The sequence below is a fragment of the Panthera tigris genome, chromosome F2 (genome assembly GCF_018350195.1).
Source record: "Panthera tigris isolate Pti1 chromosome F2, P.tigris_Pti1_mat1.1, whole genome shotgun sequence".
NCBI classification, from domain to species: domain Eukaryota; kingdom Metazoa; phylum Chordata; class Mammalia; order Carnivora; family Felidae; genus Panthera; species Panthera tigris.
Window position 1 is genome coordinate 80,896,990 of NC_056676.1, and position 22,209 is coordinate 80,919,198.

A 22,209-nucleotide genomic window follows, 5' to 3' on the forward strand; every position below is an offset into this window, starting at 1 on the left:
CTCCAGTGGGAGGACACGAGGCTGCCGGCCGCCCCACATCCTCACCAGACTGGGTGTTTTCCTGCGTGTCTGACTGTTCTTAGTTACTTTGGTGGTACAGGGCGACGTGTGGTGACAGCACCGTGGGGTCACTTTCCCTCTTCTGATGGCAGATGCTGAGCACACGTGTCCCCACCTGCCATTTGGATGTCCCCTTCTGTGACGTGCCTATGGCTTTCGTCCTTTTAGGTTTTTGAAAGCAGCTGTCTGCCTTTCTCTTATTGGTTTGTTGGAGACCTTTACATGTTACGGACATAAATCGTTTTCAGGTGCACGTTATGTAAACACCTTCTTTAATGCCACAGGTCGCCTTCTTCACTCTCTTCAGGGTGCATTAATTTAACAAAGTCTCTTCTTTATACTTAGTACATTTTCATCTGTGTAAGAAACGTTAGCTCACCATAAAGATGTGAAGATAGACCCCTATGGTATCTTCTAGAAGCTTCGCTGCTTTATCCTTCACATGTATGTCTGTGATCCAGCTGAAGTGCTCTTTGTGCACGGGGTGGGTTACGGTAAAGGATCTGCTGGCGACGGCAGTCGCGTGCACGCGGGCTCCCGGCCCCTCTCGGCCACATAAGAACGGGCCGTGGCCTGGGGCACTTTCTCACCAAGAGACAGAGCCTTCACAGCTGTGCCGGGCTTGGCGCCTTGGACGACAACGTCCTTCCCTGTTTCAGACTCAACTCGTCCTCCTTTGTTCGGCCAAAGCACCTGCATCACGTGGCACTCCGCCAAGCCCACTGCGGGTGGGGGGCGGGGGCGGGGTGGACAGGGGCCCGTCGCTGCAGCACAAGAGGGACGCGTGCAAGCCAACGACCCCGCCTCATCACCAGGAGGGCCCCACTGGCCACGGAGGACATGCCCACCGCAGGAGCTGGCCTTGCCAGCTAGTCTCTGTGTGAGCACGGCACTGTTGCATCGGTAACTGACGGCACCGTTTCCCTGGCGACCCCGACACCGGGATGCAGGGGCTGGGGTGTCTGCACTTGGACTGGTCATCTGCTCAACAGGATCCTTCTTCCCAGTTCCAGCCCCCGGCCGGTCCGGCGTCGAGCCCCGAACGGACCTTCCATTCCCCACTGCATGGCGGGACTCTTGTTCAAACAGCCGCTCAAAGGCCTCTTTTAGTTTTGATGCTAATACAAGGAGCATCACTGTTTTAAATTTCACTTTCAAGCTGTCTTTTGCTAGCACGATGTTTTCTTGTCTACTGACCCTGTTACAGCCACTCACTAATTCTAAGTTTATCTGCAGATCCGATCACCTCTTCTAGTAATGCAGTCATGTCTCTGAAGTGCTTTCCTCCGCCCCAATTCTCCTACTTTTCATTTATTTTCATGTCTTTTCATGTCATTTATTTTTCATGTCTTATTTTCATGTCTTATTTTCATGTCTTATTTTTCATGTCTTATTTTTCATGGACACGCCCTCCAGCGCAGCAGGGAGTAGAGGGGATACGACTAGACACAGGGTCTTGTCCGCGGTCGCAGGAGGAAAGATCTGAACATCTCCCCAGGAGGTGCGATGTTAACTGTGGGGCTTTTGAAGACACCCATCATCAGACTAAAGGCATTCCTACCTACCCGTCCGCCGAGAGTCTCTCTCCTCACCCTAAATGGGTGCTGAAGTTCACCAAGTGATCTTCCCTACTGAGACTATCAAGTACATTTTCTTACTTACTCCATTAACATGGCAGCTGACGCAGGTTATTTCTGGATGTCAGCTAACCTTGCATTCCCAGACTAAACCCACTTTATAATGATGTCACATATTGCTAGATTCGGTCTATTCGTGATTTGGCTAAGGCTTTTGCTCCTGTGCTCACGAGAGAACATGTTACTTTCCTTTTTGTGATATCCTCGGAAGAATTTGGAATCAAGGTCTGGTGGCCTCCTAAGGCCAGGTGGGAGGTGTTCCCTCTTGATGTTTAAGATACTTAAGAGTTTGTATAAACTGGTAATATTTACTCCTCAAACACTGGAAGAATTCACCAATAAAACCATCTAGGTCTACGGTTTTCTTGGTGGGATTTTAACTATGGAAATTACTTAGTTATTGATTTCATTTTTTTAATACACACCGGACTTTTCAGACTCCGTATGTCTTGGTAACTTACATTTTCCTAAAACAATTTATGTTTTACCTAAGTTGTCAAATTTATTGGCATAAAGTTGTATCACAATATCGTCATACCTCCGTTATTTCTAATTGGTAGGACCCGTGCTATACTCATTGTCATTCATGATATTAGTAATTTGTATTTTCTCTCTGTATTGTGATTAATCTTGTAGGAGTTCATTATTTTCATTAATCCTTCTAAAAAGTCAAATTTTGGCTTTGTTGAATTTGTCTACTATGTATCTATTTTACCCTTCGTTGATTCCTGGGGTTTTTTTCCTATACATTTTCTTAGGATTTAATTTATTGTTGCTTTTCTAGCTTCTTGAGATTGAGAATCAGATCTGTGATTTTTCATCCTTCCTTCTTTCCTAGTGGAAGACTTTAAAGCTGTGAGTTTCCCTCTGGGAGCTGCCTTGGCTGCACCCACAGGTCTTAACTCGGTGCCACTCTCATTTTTGTTCACGATGGTTTCTAATTTCTGCTGTGACTTCTTCTCTGATTCATGGGTTCCTTCAAACTGTATTCTTTCACTTCTCAAGCGTGGCAATTTCCTTTTTGTTACCAAATGTGACTTTAACTGCGCCACCTTGAGAGTGTTCTCAGGGTCCCACCAACCCTCTGGAATCCGTCGAGACTGGACTCGGCATGTGCCGTGCACCTGCAGAGAACGCTCGCTCCCCTGTGGCTGGCTGCAGTGACATGTCCACTTGGGCGGAGTGTATTCCTTAACTGTGACGAGTCTTTTAGATCCTCACTGAACTTTCCTCTGTTCACCTCATCAGTCATTTGGACGGCTGTGTTAAAACTCCCAACTACGATTGTGGATTTGCCATTTTTCCTTTTATTACTATCAGTTCTGTCTTATGTGTTTTGAGGCTTTGTGATTAGGCACCTATACAGAATTACATCTTACATCTGAATTACCGTGTCATCCCCGTGAAGCACACCTCTGTCGGCAGCGACATTTCTTCACACGGACTCGTTCGTTCAGATATTAGCACCGGACACAAGTCTTCTTTGGTTTCATAGTTATCTCTGACCGTCCTTGTATTTTCAACATTCTCCTGGATTTCAAGTGTGCTGCTTACAAGCACTACTTTTTTCTTTTCCCCAGATCTGACAACGTGTGCCTTTTCATCAGAGGGGTTAGGCCAGTCTCCTATAGTCATAAGTGAATTTGCTATAAGTCTACCATGGTGCAACTTGTTTCCTACTTTCCTTCCTGCTTTTTGTTGATTTTTCTCTTTGTTTGCTTTCTTTCCAAATTTTTGAGAGAGAGAGAGAACATGAGACAGACACAGACAGAAAGAGAGGGAGAGGGAATCCCAAGCAGACTCTGTGCTGTCAGTACAGAGCCTGATGCAGGGCTTGAACTCACAAACCGTGAGATCATGACCTGAGTCAAAACCAAAAGGAGGACACTTAACCGACCGAGCCACTCAGACACCCGTGTTTTCTTTTAAATTAATCCTTCATCATCTCGTATGTTCCTCTTAGTTTATAATTCATATTCTTATGCTGTCCTTTAGTGTCACCTGCCTAACGCAACAGGCAGCCGCCTCAGATCAGGGTTCTGGTCACTCCTCAGAGGACGGGGACGCCGCACGCTCTCTCGCAGCTACTCCTCGTCCTGTGCCGCCGGCCGAGCGCTTCCACCTGCCCCACAGCCAGGCCCCACGGCCGGGGCCACTATTCACCAGCCGCACTGCCTCACACGCGTCCTCACGTCAGCATTCCCAGGACGCACCGTCCCTTCCTGCTGCCGCACGTCCGCCTGGGACCACTTTCCCTCTGCTACCGTCAGAGTTCTGTTGACGATAAATGCCCTCGGTTTGTGTTTCTCTAAAAATGTTTTCATTCAACCTTCATTTCTGAAAACTATCTTCACCAAATGCAAACTTCCACGTGAGCGATTACTTTCTGCCCGTTGTCCTCTGGCTTCTCCTGATTTACCTTAGAGTCAGGTGTGAGTCTTGTCGCTCCTTTAAAAATAACATCACTTCTGGGGCGCCTGGGTGTCTCACTCGGTTGAGCGTCCAGCTTCAGTTCAGGTCATGATCTCGCGTCTCGTGAGTTTGAGCCCCGCGTCAGGCTCTGTGCCGACAGCTCAGAGCCTGCAGCCTGCTTCGGATTCTGTGTCTCCCTGTCTCTCTGCCCCTCCCTCACTTGTACTCGGTTTCTATCTCTCTCAAAAATAAATAAACACTGGGGCGCCTCGGTGGCTCAGTCGGTTGAGCGTCCGGCTTCGGCTCAGGTCATGATCTCGCGGCTCGTGAGTTCGAGCCCCGCGTCGGGCTCTGTGCCGACAGCTCAGAGCCTGGAGCCTGTTTCAGACTCTGTGTCTCCCTCTCTCTCTGACCCTCCCCTGTTCATGCTCTGTCTCTATCTCAAAAATAAATAAACATTAAAAACAAATAAACAAGCATTAAAAAATAAAATAACATGACTTCTTTCCTCAGGCTTTAATCTGCTGTTAGGATTTTATCTTTGTCTTAGGTTTTCAAAATCTTATTATGATACAAGTAAGGGTGGTTTTTAAGGAACAGGGTAAATTCATCCTTTGTATGACGGAGGCTCTTCAACCCGTGGCTTGAAATATTCGGACACTTTTGGAGAAGTCTCAGCCACTGCACCTTCAGACGCGGTTCCCGTCCACTCCCTGCCCTGTTCGTGTAGGACTCCAGTTTCTACCCGTTTCTCCCCCGGGGAGGGCTGGCGGGAACAAGCCCGTCCTGAAGGCAAGCAGACGGTCAGCCCCCAGTACCCCGTCTCGAGCCTGCGCCGGAGGACTGAGGCCAGAATACCGGCTTTCTAAAAGGTCCTTCGTCAAGTCACATCCCCCTCCCCCAGATGGGGCCTCTGCCCTCGGCAGCCCCTACGCCTCCCCAAGCACCGAGGGCAGCGAGTGGACTCTGTGCCGTCACCTAACGCCCCCCAACTGTGGCGGTCCCTCAGCACCCACCTGCTGCGTGCTGCCCCTCTGAGCGGCGGGAAGCAGGGCTCTGGACTTTTCTGCAATTTTCTGTTAAATAATAGAGGGAGACGGGAGGAACAGAAGGGTGGGGAGGAGAGAAGAGATGGTCAGCTGAGCACGCAGTACGGGACGGTCACCGACAGCAACGCACACGTCAGCTCCCCGGCCGGAGGGAGACGTCCCAGGTCTCAGGAAAGCCGGGTGCTCGGCCGGGCACCTGGACGGGCTCTGCCGACAACCCAGGGGGCGGCCCCCTCCCACACTCTTAAGCTCCAGGTCTCCGTGTCCTTCCGTCAGGACGAGGGTCTCCCGTCTTCCCACCTCCCGGCAGGGCTCTGCTGATGCCTCCTGGGCACCAGACGGTAAGGTTCCTCCACTGCACACATGCGGAGCCTGTGGCTCCCGGCCCAGCCCTCTGCTCTGAGGGCCAGAACCACACCAGGCCAGCCCCGGGACAAGAGGGCCCGAGCGGGTGCCCGAGGGACCGAGACCCACCCCCGCCTGGCCGGCCACCCCCGCCAGGGGTGCCTCACCTTCTGCACCGCGCCGTAGCGCTGAATGGCATCCGACAGCTGAGTTCTGAGGCGGTCCAGCTGGAGACGCTCCTGCTGCAAAGAGGGAGTGTGGCCTCAACAGGCAGCCGAGGCCCCGTCCTGCCCCGTGGCCTCCTCCAGCCGCTCAGTTCCTCACGCTCCTCGGCCCCCCGTCCCTCAGGGCGCGGGCCGCACCGTCCCCCCAGCCCCCATCCGGCCCCACACTGCCATCACGCCTCTGCCCTGGGAACGGGGCTCGGCCCCATCCACTTCGCCCCATGCCGTCTCGTGCCACCTCAGACACCAGCACGGGCTCCACGGGCTCGGCCTGCGTCCCCGCAGACGCCTCCCCCCGCGATCCCACGCACGACGCCCTCGGCACCCGCCGCGGAGCCAGGCGCTGGGCCGACACCATACGCGTGTCTGGTCCGCACAACGTCTCGCTACCTGAGGGCTCGGGAGACCTCAGTCCGAGTTCCACGGGGCCGGTTCAAGGCCACACGGGTGGTGGAGCCAGGCCCCAGAGCCAGGCCACTGACCCAGAGCCCTGCACCCAACCACACGCAAGGCTGCAGCTGACGCCCCCAGTGTCGGACCGTCCCCCTCGCCACTGAGCTTGGCAGCACGCACGGCCTCACCCCTGCACCGAACAGGACTTGGTGTGTTTGCCGGTGCGCCCTGGTGCCCAGAAGGACGCCTGGCAGAAAAGTGGCGCTCGGGCATACTTCCAGAGCAGGGAAGGACGAGCAAGCCCTGAAGGCTGCCTGCTGGGGTCGTGTGAGCTCCACAGGCCGCCAGGAGCCCCTCCCCTCCCCTCCCTCCACGCAGCACCGGCACAGACAAAGTCACACCGGCGCCCTGTGCCCTCGCCCCAGGACGGGACACCGACGAGGAACCTGGGCACCTCCAACCTGAACTCGGCCCCTGGGCTTGGTGCCCACCCCCCCCCACCACCACCCTGCGCCCCCATGCGAGCCCGCGGAGGACCAGCTGCGGCCGCGCAGGCAGGCTGTTCACCCTCAACGATGCCAGCAGGCGCGGGTCTGCGGAGCCCTGTCTGAGCGTCCGGCTCAGGCCCTTGCGAGGGGCCCCACACGCGCACTCGGGACAGAGCTAAGAGCCCAGGCACTGAGAAAACGCCTCCGGCTCTCCGGTCCGTGAGACCCAGCAGCAGCCCATGTGAGGGCATGGCCTTTCTTCTGCGGGGACAGCAGCCCCTGCAGCCCCTCCGGCCACGTGTGCTACCACGGGACCACGAGCGCCTCAGAGGGGACCCCACTTGTGTCCTTCTCCCAGGGGCACAGAGTAGGTGCTCAGCGTGTGCTGGGTTCTTACGCGGGCGGGTGGCTGGACACAAGGAAGGACACGTTAGGCTAAAAGCGATCCCTCTGACCCCCGAGGGATTCAAGCTCTGATCCCTGGCCTCCAGGGTGCACACCAGAGACACCACGGACTCTGGCCCCAGAAAGACCAGGGCTGTGATCTAGCCAAGGCTCCTCCCTGGGGCTGCAAAGCTCGGGGCGGGGCCCTCTCCCAGCCTCAGGGTCCTTCCATATAAACGGGGGTGGGAACAGCAATGCGCAGACGCCAGGAGCGCCCAACGCGAATGCGACGTGCAGAGCTGCGCACGGGAGGCCCCGGAGACGTGCTCTTGGATGAAGGAGGCAACACGGAGCCCACGAGCAAAGAGCCACGCCACGCGTGAGGAGGCCACACACGTGGCCAACACCACAAAAGCACCGTTCCCCGTGCCCCCGTCCACCGGCCCAGAGAGCTCCCGGGGCCCCGCGGGCCGTCCCACCTCCCCTCCGGCCACGCAGCCCCCACCCCTGCTGCCCGCCCCGGTCTGCATCTTGCAGACCCTTTGTGCGAACGGGGCCACATGACACAACACGTGGCTTCTGCACCGGCCTCCGTCACTGAGCGGACCTCAGGCAGCACAGCTGGCATCTCAGGCATTCCACCGGAAAGCCACGGTGCGCCTTCCTCACCAGCGTCCCGCCTCTCTCTGCGGAGGCCGGACTCGAGCATCCCCAGAACCCGCGTCAGCCGAGGCAGCAGGAGGGGGCCCCGGCACCGTGTGACGGGCAGGGAAAAACTACAACTTAAGAGCACGATCCCGCTCTGTGGCGGCTGAGGGTCTGAGGGTATTTACCGTTTCGTGACAAGCGCCCTCCAGCCTTTGGGGACGGGGCAGGGCGGGGAGGGACAGCAGACAGGGGTGCACTGACCTAGCAAATGGGGGTGGAGGGAAGTAAGAGGCCGACGGTGAAGATGACAGGGGAGGGGCTGTGGGGGGAGGGGCTGCAGGACAGAGGGGATGTGGCCATGGGGGAGGGGCTGCAGGGGGGAGGGCCACAGGGAGATGTGATGAGGGTCAGGGCTGTGAAGGTGACCACAGCGGTAATGCCTATGCTCTGATGACGAGCGGCGGCGTTGGCGAGGACAGAGATGACGGTGGTGACAAAGAGGGTGAGGGCTGGCAGGCTGGGTGGCAGGGAGATGTGGGGGGGGGGGGGGGAGTTCATCCGTCTCCGTCGGGATGACCCAGCCGGGACACGGACTCCACAGCAGCGCCCAGCATACAGTGGGCGCCCAGTGAGCGCGCTGAGCTCCGGCCCGTGCAGCCACGTTGGCCGATCCCAGGCCGGCGTGGGCATCTTGGGCACGTCAGTGTCCCCGGGGCCCCCCGCCACGGCCCCCCTCCCACGGCCTCCAGGACCACCTACCCGGGAGCAGCCCCGCAGGAGCTCTGCCATCTGCTTCAAGGCGCTGGCGCTGGCCGCGACGGTCTTGTTGGTCCCCTGCTGCGCCACATGCCTGAACCAGGACGGGGTGGGGGTGGGAGCAGGACCAGCACGGACGGAGGGGGAGACGGAGAGGAAAGGTGGCCAGACAGACGAGGGCAGGGGCAGGGGGGGGCAGGAGACACGCGTGGTGAACGAGAACACGGGAGGGGAGAATCCCAGGAAGGAAAGAGCCAGAGGCACAAGAGACAGCGGCCATGGGAGGGGACAAGGATTGGAGGCCCAGAGAGGGACGGACAGACACCCCCACAGACGGAGAAGGCAGCAGGGAGCAAAGAATTGGGGCAGAGACAGGGGTGAGGAAGGGGGAGAGAACGATAGGAGTGAGGCCTGGATCGGGACGGACCCCCTCTGTGCACGGCGGCCCCACACCCCACAGGCAAGCACGAGGAGGCCGGCCACAAGCCCTCCCTGGGGAGAGGGCCACCCCCCGCCAGGGTCAGCAACAGTCGGGAACCTGGGGGAGCAGGGGGGCCGCAGACACGCCTGGGACCACGGCTCTGTGGGCTGGGGGGACACTCCCACCTCCTGACCCAGGAGCACAGGGAGGCTGGGCCCGGGCCTCCCCCCGCTCGCAATTTACGGTTCCGAGGGTGACCTGGAAGGGACTGAAAAGACCAGCCCCTCATCTGCTTGGGTTGACCGCTGTCCCTCTGGATGGAGTGACACGGGGCCGGGGGGAGTTGGGGGGGGGGGGGGCGGGTGGCAAATCCAGCCCTGGGGCCTCTGCAGGCACACACGTGGGGCAAGGAAGGGACCCTGGCCTGGCTTTGGGCCTGACAGACACCAGAGAAGAGCCCTCCTGACCCTTCAAGCTGCAGCCTGATGCTCCCCTTTGCTCCCTGCAGGACCCCGTGTGGCAGAGGTGGGGGCGGGGGCACCATCTGACAAGGTGGACGCCTGGCAGACGTGGGCCTGGGTCCCTGACCCCTGCCTGTGGGCCGTACAAGCATGTGGCATAAAGAGGGGGAGTCGCCCACACCGGAAGGTGAAGGGGGGAGGAGGATAGGAAGGAGACCCCAGGCCGGCCTGGGGGATGCAGCGTGTGAGCCCCCTTCCGCCAGCGGAAGGGTTCACTAACACAGTCGTACCCACCGAGCCCTCCATCCACCTTGCCGCACCTCCTCCCGTGGCCCCCACACTGCCTCCCACCCCCTGGTGCCCACACTGCCCCCCATGCCCCGCGGCCCCCACACTCCTTCCCACACCCCCTGGCCCCCACACTTCCCCCCCACCCCCTGGTGCCCACACTGCCGCCCCTACCCCGTGGCTCCCACACTCCTTCCCACGCCCCGTGGCATCCTCCCAGCTCGAGGCCATCCTGCACAAGGTGCTCAGCTGGCCCCTCGTCCCTCTGACCTCCTTGTGTCTCAGCTGGGGGCTCAGACCCTGGACCACCTTCTTCACTCCCTGGGCTCAACTCTTGGGTGTTCTCATGCGGCCTCATGGCCTGAAGTCACATGTGTGCCGCCGTCCCCCAGTCACACCCACACCTGGGCCTGAACTCGGGCCCAGCCCCTCCAACAGCCCCGGAGGTCCAGCGCACATCTCAACGTCCATGTGCCCAAACCGCCCTACCCCCTTCCCAGCCCGCCCTCCGCGGGCCCCCCCACGGCAGCTCGGGGCAGCTCTGTCCCTCCAGAAAAAGCCCTGGGGCCGCTCTTCCCGAAGCGTCTCTCCTCTCATTCTTGAGGGAGGCATGGCCCTCAGACCTGACCCAGACCCAGACTCGGGCCGCCTTCCGCCGGCCCCCCCACGCCCTCGGTGCCCGCAGCTCCCCCACACCCTCCGGACCCCTGAGCTCCCCGACGTGGCCGCGTGTGTTCCTGCAGAAGTGCAGTCCCCACCTGTGTCACACGGTCCCACGGCCCCCTGCTCCCAACGTGCCGGAAAGACCCCTGCCTCGCTGCCCATGCCCCACTGCCACCTCCTCAGACACCCTGACGGACGGTGCACGCAGCCGCCTGGACAGAGGACGCTGCCGCGGCGGGGGCAGTGGGACAAGTGCCTCCGCGAACTGGGAAGGGCAGGCATGCCCCGCCCCGCCCCCGCCCCGCCCCCACCGCCCTCTCCACTTCTGCCCTCCCTGATGCCCCCAAACTCCTGGCAGGGAACGGGTCACAAAGTGCCCCCGCTCCCGCCCAGCCATGCCCGCGGCTCCGCGGAGCCTCTAGCGAGAACACAGAAATAGTGTGAGGAGACGGTCGGCCGCTTCCCGTGCTGGGGGCGGTGAGCTGTCTCCCCCAGGAACGGCGACCGCTCGTGCAGCGAGCGAGGCCTCCCTACCCAACCCGGCCCTTCCCAGGCACCACACCACTCTGCTGAGGCCCTCGGCAGACAGAGGGATGGCAACCAGCACACCCCAGAAGTGACTGGGGCTCCGGAGGCGGGGGGGGGGGGCGGCGGCGGCCATCGGTCAGGGCAAGGCAGCCAGGGCCACAGGGACGTCTGGACGTGGCCCACCTCCATGCTGCTCGTCTTAATAAGGAACCCCATCGAGAGACGCAGCGCGGAGCGGCGTCTGGTGCAGGCCACCTGTGCCGCCATGAACAGAGGGAAACCGGGAGGAAATGAAACTCAAGGGACGAGAGCCGCGGACGCGGCGCGAGCGGCCCTGGAAGGGGAAGCGGGGCTCACCTGCCCACAGCAGAGAAGACGGAAAATGAATGTCTTACGGCTGCCCGAGAAGCCAGCCGCCAACCGCAAAGGAAGTAGAAGAGGAGAGACACGACAGACACGATGAAGCTCAGGAGTTAATGCAGTACAGCAGACCAGTAATAGAAGCGATCCACAAAATCACAAGGTATTCTTTGAAAGTACCAAAAAGCTGCACAGCTCTCGAAACACCGCGTCAACTACGCAAAAATAAAACAAACTGCACAACTCTGTCTAGACAAGTTGAGGAAAAAACTCACAGATTACCAATACCGAGACTAAAAGAGAGAACAGGACTCCAGCTCCAACATGAAAAAGTTTATTAGGAGGTTTTACGAATCTATTATGATAACAGATTTCATAACTAAGACAAAACATGAAAATTTCTCCAAAGGCACGAATCGTCAAAACTGACTCAAGAAGAAAAGGAAAACCCAAGTAGCTCTGTCTCTATCAGAGGACTTATATATGTTCTTAGAAACATTCCCGCAAACGCCCAAGGACAGACGGCCTCTCCACCACATGTTTAAAGCAGAGGTTGTACCAACACCACATGCTCCCCAAACACCGATGGACCGCTCACCTCTCCTGAGGCAAGCGTTACACCAACACCAGAACCCAAGCGAAGACTCTAGAAGAAAAAACACCTCCCATCACTCACAAACACAGGAGCAGAAACCCTTAACACCAGAGTCACTGAATCCAACAATACGTAAGAGGAATGATACATCGTGGCCAAGAGGAGTTCATCCAAGGAACGCAAGGTTGGCCTACCATTCCAAAAGCAATTATGAGGGGCACCTGGGGGGCCCCTCCTCCTGGCTCCTCGAACGTGCCACGACCACTGTGCTCTACAGCGTATGGCAGCTTGGAAAGAGAGCCTCCCCTGAGGTGGAGCGGGTCCCTTCTCCTTGGTCCAGGGGGTCACCTCCACCGTCTCTGCAGCAGCGTTTGCGTGGAGCCCTGTGCTGAAGCAGCACCGTGAGGCCGCCGTGCCACAAGAGACCGTGTGCAGACGCTGCGGGTGCTGCCCTGGCTGGGCCCATCGTCAGTAAAGAAGCTTCCAGACGCGCCAGCCCCAGCTGTGGCGTCGCCTCAGCTCTGAGTGTTCCCGGCAGAGCCCCAGACGTCTGGAGGCAGCACAGGCCTCCTCACTGGCCCTGCCGACCTGTGGTTCACCAGCTCTGTGGCTTTCGGCCCCACTGGCCTCGGTTTCCCCTAGAGACGGGGCCCAACATCACGTCCAGGTCCCCATGGCGTCTCCAGGCCCAAGACGACAGGTGCACACCACGTCCACTTCCCGGGGAACGGTCCTCCACAGCTCTGCTCTCGCTCCGTGGCCCCGAGAAAGCCCTCCCCTCCCCAGCCTCAGTTTCCTCACGTGCTTAAAAAAAAAGACCTGGTCGGTGAGGCTCCGACCCCAGAGGCAGCTCCAAGGAGTCAGGGGCAGGTCTCCGGTCAGCCCAGGTGATCAGGGTCCATCACAGATCAGCGGTAAGAGAACGGGCTGCAGAGGGCGCCCCCCTTCCCCCCCAGTTCTCGAGCAAACTCCGGCTCGGTGTCTGCGCAGCTGTGGAAAGGCTGGAGTCAGGAGCTCGGGTGGTCTGAGTTCTGGGAAGAGGAGGGACAGAGCCTGTCCAGTGCCCCTGCAGCAGCACCGGGCCGTCGGCACGAAGCCCCTCCGAGAGCCCCGGCCCGCGTGGTGCGGACCACCCTGATCCAGGCCCCCCTGGTCCCCTGGGTGCCCATCCTGACACACAAATCCTTGCCGTGGGGAGGAGAGGGAGGGCTGCTCACTTGGGCCAAGAGCCCCACCCCCTCCCTGCACACCCCGCACCCCGGGCCTCGGCCCTGCACCCTGGGCGGCATCTGGGCAGACGTCTCTCACAGACACCCCCGCTCAGGGCCCCCTCGACTTGCACAGGGTGAGGCCAACAGCCCCGCAGACCAGAGGCAGCCAGTCAGAAAGCCCCAGGGAGACGGTCCCCTCTGTCACACACTAGGAACGGAACACTGGGTGGTCACCTCCCTCCTTCAGGGTGCAAGCCCCCCAGGGAGACGGAGGGCGGCCGCCGGGGCCGGGACGCGAACAGAGTCCGGCTCCAGGGATGGGACCGGGCCCTCGGCACCCCATCAGGTGCCCCCGCCAGGCGTGGCCTCCATTATCAAATGTGCACCTGTGTACCTGTGACTCAGGTGGGAAGGCCCGGTTACTAAGGGAAGGGGGCACTGCCGAGACCCCCGTGAGGACGGGTCAGGGCCCCACACCACCCAACCTACCCCCACGCACACCTGCCCCATCCAGCCCGTCTCCAGGCGGAGACCCCACAAAACACCCGGTGGACTGGTGAGCGCCCACACACAGGCCTCAGTCCCGAGACGCCACCATCTCCAGCAACGGGGAGGGAGGGGCTTGGAGCTCTGGCGACTGCGGCAAGGACCCTGAGCTGTGGGCCCAGCGGCCGCCAGAGCCTCCAGGAGCACTGCCACCCTCCCCACACCACCCTCTGCTCCCAGTGTGCACCCACCCCCTGCACCCGCCGCCCGGATCATCATCAGGCTGCAGCCAGGCCTGACTGGATCTCTGTGGGGCCGGGCCCAGCACCAGGCGCAGACGCCGTCATTGCCTCCTCCAACAGGACATCACCCAGAAGGGTCCGGGCCCACCCAGGTTACAGGGCCTGTCACGCAGCCGGGAGGGGACAGGCTGGCCCTCCCCACGCCCCACTGCCGCAGCCCGTCAGCACACGGGTCTAGGGCCAAGCCGGCCCAGGCACCAGGCTCCAGAGGCGGCAGGGTGCTGGGGGGTGCGACGGGGAACGGGGGAGAGCACCATGGGGCGTTGTGGGGGTGCGCTGAGGGAGGGGTTCTGGAGTAGAAGAGGCAGGCCGTGCTGGAGGGTGGGATGGCCGATGCATCCCTAGGGTCCCCTGCTTCACGGGCTCAGGCCTGTACCCGAACAACAGCCCGGGGCCCTCTGTGGTCACGGGAGCAGGGCGCAAGAGGCCAGGTGTTTCGGGTGGAGGAAGGTGAGTCGCAGCCCCTGAGGGAGGTGGCACCAGGAGGGCTCTGGAAGAAGTGATGCCCCCCGTGAAGGTGGAAGGGTGGGAGGCGGGGGCTGGCGTGCACCCCTGTGCACCCCAGGCAGGGCCGCCCACCTGCGTCTGCTTTCTGCTTTTGGAGCCCGGCTCACTGCAGCCTCCAGTGCCCCGGCACCCCCTCGCTCTGTCGTAGCGAGGCCGGGGCCCACGGCCCATTCACAGATGGCACCGTGAGAATCAGAGGGGAGGGCCTGTCTGGGCGTTGACCACCACCGGACTCGGGCAGTGTGCCCAGCCCCATGCCTGCTCGGAGCCGGGACCAGCAGAGCGCCGGAGCTGGGGGCCCTCCTGTCGGCCGCGAACCCAGGCTGATGACAGCTAGGTCATCCAGACGCCGTGCCTGGGGCCCTAGAGACAGGAGCCAGGGCCGCCCCGCTGCGTGGTTGCAAGGCTGAGGGTACCGCGGGCAGACTTCCCGTCAGGGCTCCTGGAATGACCATCCATCTGTTCGACAGCTCTCTGGGTGACACCCCCAAGAGACAGACAAACCAGGCCCCGCTGTCACCTAGCTTCACACCACGGGGGAGAGAGAGCTACCACCCGGCCACCCTGGCCAACCTGGGAGCCTACGATGGTGTGCCCAAGGCAGGGTCCCTCACGGTCCCGACAAAGATGGCCAAGTCCACACCTGTCTCGTGCAAGGCGAGAAAATCACGTTCAGCCCTGAGGTTCACAGGTCACTAGCTTTATTCATCTTGAAGGAACGTCCTCTCTCCCAAGACCGGATCCCATCTACTTCCGTCGCACTGAAATGTCTTGCCTTCCACAAAATGACGGCAATGACAGATGCCATAACGGACTTTTTAAAACGTCCTTATCTGGCAAAATAAAAAAGCCAATGAATGTCGACGTGGAGAAAACAGAGCTGCTTGGCCCCCTGTGCTGGTCTCCACCGTTTAGAAAACACTAACGGTCCACGATGAATGGGGCCCTGGAAGGTTCCAGGCTTGTAGCCTGGTTAGGAACTGCCCCTTGGGAGGAGGAGCCAGATTGGGGGGGGGGGGGGGGTATGGTCAGGGGAGGGGGTGCGGGGCAGGCAGGTGCTAAAGGCCAGAGTGGCTGCATCTGAAGGTGGAGGCGGACGGGGCAGAGGCCCCCACAGCCCTCAGTCACCGCGGGCAGGCCCAGAGTCCGGCCGGGAAGGCAGGAGCCCGCTCTCCACTCCAGACCCACGTTGGTGACGTCGGCCTTCGGCCAGCTGGGCAACACAGCCCAGGAAACGTGTTCGAGGGCCAGGGGCCCTGAAAATGCCATCGCGTGACCCAGGGGACACCACTTCAGGGACCTACCCCGGAACAGGCAAACACGGAGACCAACCCCAGCGCCCTCCCGGGGTCTGGTCACGCAGCTGACAGACGGGAAGAGCCACAGATACGGCTCCAGGTCTCAGCGCAGTGACTGCGCACATTGGACAGTGTCCTCCGCGGCTCCACAGAGCGTGTTTTTAGTGTGCGATTAAGGGCACACGCACCCCAGAACCCGAACAGCAAAAGGCGGGACCGGAACATTATTCACTGAAATCCAAATCTGCAAGACGCGTAAGGATCTGAGAAGAGGCTGGCAGGAAATACCAAAATGTTAACAGTGCCTCCTCAGGCATCCTGTGTGTCCAAATTTCCTATAATGAGCATATGCTACTTCCACAATCAGAAAACAATACGTTATTTTAAAAAAGAAATAAAAAGAATAATTAAAAAAAGAGTTGCACAGAAAATCTGCAAGGGCCCTCAGCTGCCTCAAGCTCTGGACCCCCACACTTGGCAGGAGTGGTCTCAGGCAGCCCGTACGGACGGCCAGAGGACAGGCGGGCGGGTGGGCGAGGCGGGTGGGTGAGGTGGGTGGGCGAGGCGGGTGGGCGAGGTGGGTGGGTGAATAAACAGACAGAGGGAGCCGTGACCTCTCCAACGGACATCACTGCCAGGAAGAGACATGAGGTCTTGGCCGCGGCCCACACCCCCCCGAGCACGTTTGCTCCGGCATCCACACCGTCGTCTTTCCCAGGCAGGAGGCCCAGGCTCACACAGGACCCGCCCGGGGTCCCCTGGCAAGAAGGTGGCAGGGGGAACACCGGCTTCACGGCAAGTCTCAGGACCCCGCCTCGGGGCCCCCCAACCCACGCCATGCCGGGACCACGTGGCGGCCTTGTCACGTCCCGCCAGGCCCAGGGTGGCAGGGCGTGAGCAGAGCTGCCCCCTGCCCCCTGCCAGCCAGGCTACCCCCCTGCAGAGGTCCCCTTCCTTCTTCCCCAGGGACCCAGCCCCCGAGAAGCCTTTCCGTCAGGAGAGGAACTCACCCGAGGCCACTGCTTCACCCAATCCAACCCAGGGCCGGCCTCTAGGCAACCCCAGCAGGAGCCCCTGGGGGCAGAATCAAAACCACAAAGCCACTCTCCAACCCAGCCCGTGTGTCCACTACGTGCAGGCGGCACGAGTGTGCCCCCCAGAGGGTGACGCCGGGCACGCGCGGCCTCGGGCTCGGGGCGCAAGCGGGGCTGGCCCTCGGGCGTGTGGGGCAGGTGTGGGGTCCGGGCAGCTGCCGCGCCGGGACGTGGACAGGCAGGCGTGCGAGGGGGTGCAGGGCACACCCGGGCACGCCCACAGCCACGCACACGATCGCACACTCACAGGCTCTCCCTCAGCTCCTGCGTGTCACTCGGTGTCCCCAGGGACCGGAGGCTCTGCTCCAAGGAGGTCACTGCCAGGAGAAAGGAAGGACGTAAGGAACAGAAAGACCTCCCCCCCGGAGACCCCCAGACTCCAGCAGAGGAGGGCCGGGGGGGCCACAGGACATGGGGGCCAAGGCCAGGGAGACCACCCAGGTGACTGGGGGCAGCTTCTGCCACGGCCCAGCCCCAGCCCCGCAGAACCTCCCAGGCAGGGACCCTCCCCCTGTTCGGGCACAGGCCCCCAGGCCCTTGTGGGCGCAAACGCTCTTGGGAGCCTCCTCCAGGGCCCTCAGCCTCCAGGGCCCCTGGGTCTGGGGATCTCTTTCTCCTCTCCTGGTCAGCACTCTCTGCCGGGCCTAACAGAACTCAGGGTTCACGGCAAACATCAGCCCTCACCCATAGAGTGCGGCGAGCCACCCCTGTGTCCCCATGTCCTCCTGCCCCCGCCCCCCCCCCCCCCACCGTCTGCAGAAGCTAATAAGGATAAGGCCTGGCCCAGTCCCATGAGGCGTGACTGTCGCTCCTGACCCCAGTACCCTCGACCGTGAGCTGACCTGCACTGACGGTCTGAGGGAGGTTCTGAGGCCGCCCTCCCCCTCAGGGATGCGTCCAAATCACAGCAGCCGGGCCAGGGAGCACACACGGGCCCGCCCCGCCCCACCCTGAGACCCCAGGGCTCAGCCCATGCTGTCCTAAGAGAGACGACAGGGTCTGGGCTGCAGGGTGCCAGGTCAGGGGAGGGCGGTGGGCACGCCACCTCCCCCAGTCGCCTCGACCTCCTGGGGCGTGTTCGGTGGCCCGGGCGGCCAGGTGGGGAGGGGTGAGGCTGGGCCCACCACGGACTCACCGTTGGAGTTGATCCGGAAGACGCTGGCCGATGTCTGCTGGAACAGCTCCTGGAGGTCACCTGGGTCCACCCGGGTGGCTAGAAGACAGGAGAGGGAGCACACAGGTTCACAGAGCGGGGGCAGCAACACCCTCCCAGCTGGGGTGGCCCCACGGTGTCAGACAGGGAACAGCAAGCCCGCCCCGGGGCACCCAAAGCCCCTGGAGAAGGAGGAAAGCAGGGGCAGCCCCTCAGAAAAGCCCCACCCGGGCACCAGCTGCCCCCAGCACCCCTGCACCTGCACACGGGGCGCCCTTGACAGAAACGAGGGCCCAGGCCCACATGAGAGCCTGCACAGCCGAGATCACTGCAGCTGTACGTGAGTCACAAAACAGAAACAACCCAATGGGGGCGTCTGGGGGCGGCCCGTTAAGCATCCGTTAAGCGTCCGACTCTCGATTTCTGCTCAGGTCATGATCTCACGGTTCACGGGATCCAGTCCCACGTCCGGCTCTGTGCTTGACACAGCACGGCCGGCTTGAGATCCCCTCTCCCTTCTCTCCGCCCCTCCCTGGCTCGTGCTCAGGTGACTTTTCTCAAAATAAACACACGTTTTTAACACAAAGAAGGCAGCAACAACCCAACGGCCGGCATCTGACGACGTGGGGTCCGAGCCGAAGGCGAGCACCACGCAGCCTCGAGAAGGAGCTGGTGGCGACAGCACAGCGACGGTGTCGCACCAGCGAACGCGGCCGGACACGGGCCTCCCACCACGCGGCTCCGCGTACGGGAAGAGTTCAGGTCCAGGGACAGAAAGCAGACCCGTGGCTGCCGGGGGCTGGGCCAGGGGACGGGATGGCTGCTGACGGCCGTACGAGTTCTCTTGAAGTGACAGAACGTTCTGGATTACTCGCGGGGATGGTCGCGCACACTGCAGGATACGCCACCAACCACAGAAACGTCCACGTGAAGGTGGATAACGTGGTGAATTTTACGTTGTGTGAACTTTATCTCGATCTGAAAGACCACGCCGAACATCGTGTGGTTACCACCCACTCCTAGGGGGACGGGAAGGCCCACTCCACCAGGCGAGCACGAAAGTCTTGCGGACGCTACTGAAAAGTCTGCCCCCTTCACGGGACGAGGCCCTGCCCGTGGCCACGGCCTCTTGGGTAGCTACGCGCAGAAACACAAATGTGCCCGCACGAAGCTTGTGTAAGACACTCACGGTGGCTTCATTCTCAGAACCTGGAAAGGCTGCCACCAGCCGGCAACGGAACGCACAGGGCCCCTCACCTGATGGAGCCTGGGACAGGAACGACTCCCACGTGTGTCTATACTACCCACTACTACCGGCCCCCAGGGAGGCTGGCGCCTCGGCCTGAATGGGCCAGACCCAGACAGGGATTTGTGCACCACGACAAGGTCAGGGTGCACACTCTGAGCTTAACGCAGAGGCAGACGGGTGGGAGGCTGTGGCCTCCGGGCCCCGCCTGGGCTGTGCAGCCTCAGCCCACACGTGGGGAGGCTGGTGTGCGTCTTCCTACAGGACAGACACAGGCAGGGGCGCAGCCTGGCCGCCTGCCTCACCCGCTAAATGCTGGGAGGAGAGATCCAGCTCCAAGAATCGTTCCTATTCTCCAGGTCTGTGTGTAGGTGATCCCAGAGGCCACTTACACTGGGACAAACAGCCACCCTTCTCAGAGCCACCTTCCTCTGGACATCTCTTCAAGCCCGTCCCCTGGCTCGTCACCGTGGCCCGTGCCCTGGGCCGAGTCCTGCCCCCGCCGGTGCCCTGTCTACTCCTGACCCCACGGGGCATGCGTCTTTCCAGAGGACACCGGCTGATGGCCTTTGAGACATTCTGTGTCCAAACCAAGGATGACAAGGCTGAGCTCCCAGAGGCGCAGAGAGTGGCCCCAGGAAAGGGCAAAGGGGGGACTGGAACTGCAGCCTTTACAAAGGTGAGGAGAGCTACATCCCACAGGGCAGGGCGGGGCAGGGCTGCTGAGGGTCTCAGCAGGAGACCAGGCCTCAGATGCAGCTCTCCAGCCTCCACTCCACCCGTCAGTGCAGAGCCCTCGGGGCGGGCAAGCGGGTGATCGGGCCCATTACTGGCTAGGGTCAGGGTGTCGGGGGCAGGGGTGCAGGGTGTGGGGGGCAGGGCTGCAGGGGGCAGCACGGCAGGGGTGCAAGATGTGGGGGGCAGGGGGGCAGGGGGTAGGGGCATAGGGGGGCCAGGGCTGAGGGGCAGGGGCGAGGGGTGTTAGGGGGGCAGGGTATGGGGGACAGGGGTGTGGGGAGCGGGGTACAGGGGTGCGAGGGGCTGGGGTGTGGGGGCCAGGGGTGTGGGGTGTGGGGGGCAGGGGTGAGGGGTAGAGGGGCGGGGGGATAGGGATGCAGGGGATGGAGGGGTGGGATGCAGCAGGCAGTGGGGGCTGGGTCAAAACTGCCCCGAGGAGCTGCATCCAGGGCCGGCATGGACTCTGGCCAGCGGGCAGGTGCCTGCGCCTGGGAGGCCCCCAGCAGGGCGGTGGTGGGCATGCCAGCCTGGTCTACACCACTACCACCGTGGGATTTGGGGCACATCTCGGAGCCACTGTGGAAACCAGGGGAGGGGGCAGCTGGCAGACGCACAGGGCAGGTGCGGGGGGAGGGGGGGGACTGGCAAACATCCCAGCCCCGCAGCAAGGACAGCAAGTCCCCCACCCAGACGGCCTTCCACCTCCACGGAGGTCTGGGGGAGGCCGCGGGGAGGCCGTGGGGGACTCCTACCTCAGCAGAGGGGATGCCAGGGATGCCAGATGCCGGCTGCAGCTGTGGGGCAACTCGGGCTGTCTCCCTCAGACCCGGCCTCTCCCTGGTCCTGGCACCTGACAACACAGCCCGGGACACCCCCTGCGGCCAGGAGGGGCCGCGTGACTAATTCTCACCCTGGAATTAGAGAACCGAGGGCAGTTTCCCCTCCTGTTCTCACAAGGAGGCTGGAGCCCTGGACTGCCCCTCACCCTCTCCCTGGCTGGGACACGATGGGGTGTGACGTCCCTCCCAGGGACACCACCGAGGGGGCGCAGCCACAGCCGGGGGGGGCGGGGAGCCGCGGGGGTGGGGGGGCTGCATGAGGGGAACGGAGGCTCCGTGTTATTGCGGGGGCAGCTTAACCTCTTCTTTCCTTTTCGCCAAGGAGGGGCCGGAACCCCAACAGAGGCCGGCGTCCGCATACACGCGGCTGGGGCGCTCAGGGCCCGGGTTCACCTGGAGCACGTGTGCCCAGATCCCACACCGAGGCAGCCGTCGGACAGGGAAGCAGCAAGACGGTGACCACACAGCACGAGCAGGGCCTCTGCACGCAGCACAGGGACCAATGCTGGGCAGGGACCGGGGGCTGGGGGAGGGTGGGAGGACGAGGTAACGGGACTGGAGGAGGTGGGACTCACAGGGGCGGAGGGAGGATGTCGCGTCTGGTGGGCATGATTGGGGATGGAGGGGGGCTGGCCACCAGCTTAGGAAACACAGAGGAGGAACAGGGACATTAATCCCCCAAACATAAGCCACTTTTTCACGGAATGACAACGCAGGGCAGCAGATCAACTTGAGCTTCTGTGGGGGGGGGGGGGAGGGAGGGCAGGGCCCAGGCCCCCCCTCCCCTGCATGCAAGCCGGGAAGTGGTGCTCTGACCACAGACAGCCCTGGTGCGGCCCCGTGGCCCCCACGGCTCGTCGCCTGGTGTCTCCTACAAGCAAGTCCAGACGGCGAGCAAGGAGGGCGGGTCGGAGCGGAGCTGGCGTCACTGGGTCCGGGGGTGGGGGACTCCGGGGCCTGGCAGGTGCCGCGGCTGCCCTGGGGCAGGAGACAGGGTTGAGGCGATGAGGCAGGAGGGGCTCCAGAAGCCGGTCCCGGTGCCCTGGTCCCTGGCCAAGCACACGTCTGTGCTCACACAGGGAAAGACGCCCCTCGGCCGAGGACCCGGGGAGCACAAGAAGCTGGAGGCCGCTCCCCCCTCCCCCACACAGGGTCAGTGTGCGTGGGTGGAAGTCACACGAGGAGAGAGGAGAGGGCGCCACCCAGCACCCGCGGCGTCGGGCAGGGCCCGCGGAGGCCGCAGCCACAGCACAAGTGCCCTGAAACAGCACCGTGACCCCCGCGCAGGTTTACTGCCCCTGGACAGAGTCCAGTCCTCCCGCAAGGAGAACAACCAAACCCGGGGAGGGAGGACACAAAATTCACACTCGCAACTCGCGGGCCATACGAAGAGGCAGGAGCACGTGACCCCAAACCGTGAGAAAGGTCACTCAACAGGAAATCAGGCCCAGAAATGGTGGCGGACAACCTCACTAGTGCAGAAAAACAGGCGTAAAAGTTGCAAAAGGCTGACGGGACACCGAGGTGCGTGCAGAGCAGCAGGGGAGACCCGGAGAGGCCGCAGGCCTGCCACCCCGCCTCCCCTGACACCCAAGGAGACATTGAAATGACTTCCCACTGTAC

At 61.7% G+C, this 22,209-nt stretch overlaps 1 protein-coding gene across 1 annotated transcript in view; it reads right to left on the reverse strand.

Moving 5' to 3' along the window:
- Positions 1 to 22,209, reverse strand: part of TSNARE1 (t-SNARE domain containing 1) — a 102,060-nt gene that overhangs the window by 27,033 nt on the left and 52,818 nt on the right. The window contains 5 exon segments of the mRNA XM_042973238.1: positions 5,126 to 5,185; positions 5,671 to 5,745; positions 8,400 to 8,490; positions 16,858 to 16,927; positions 17,746 to 17,823. Of these exon segments, the coding sequence (XP_042829172.1) occupies positions 5,126 to 5,185; positions 5,671 to 5,745; positions 8,400 to 8,490; positions 16,858 to 16,927; positions 17,746 to 17,823 (374 nt within the window).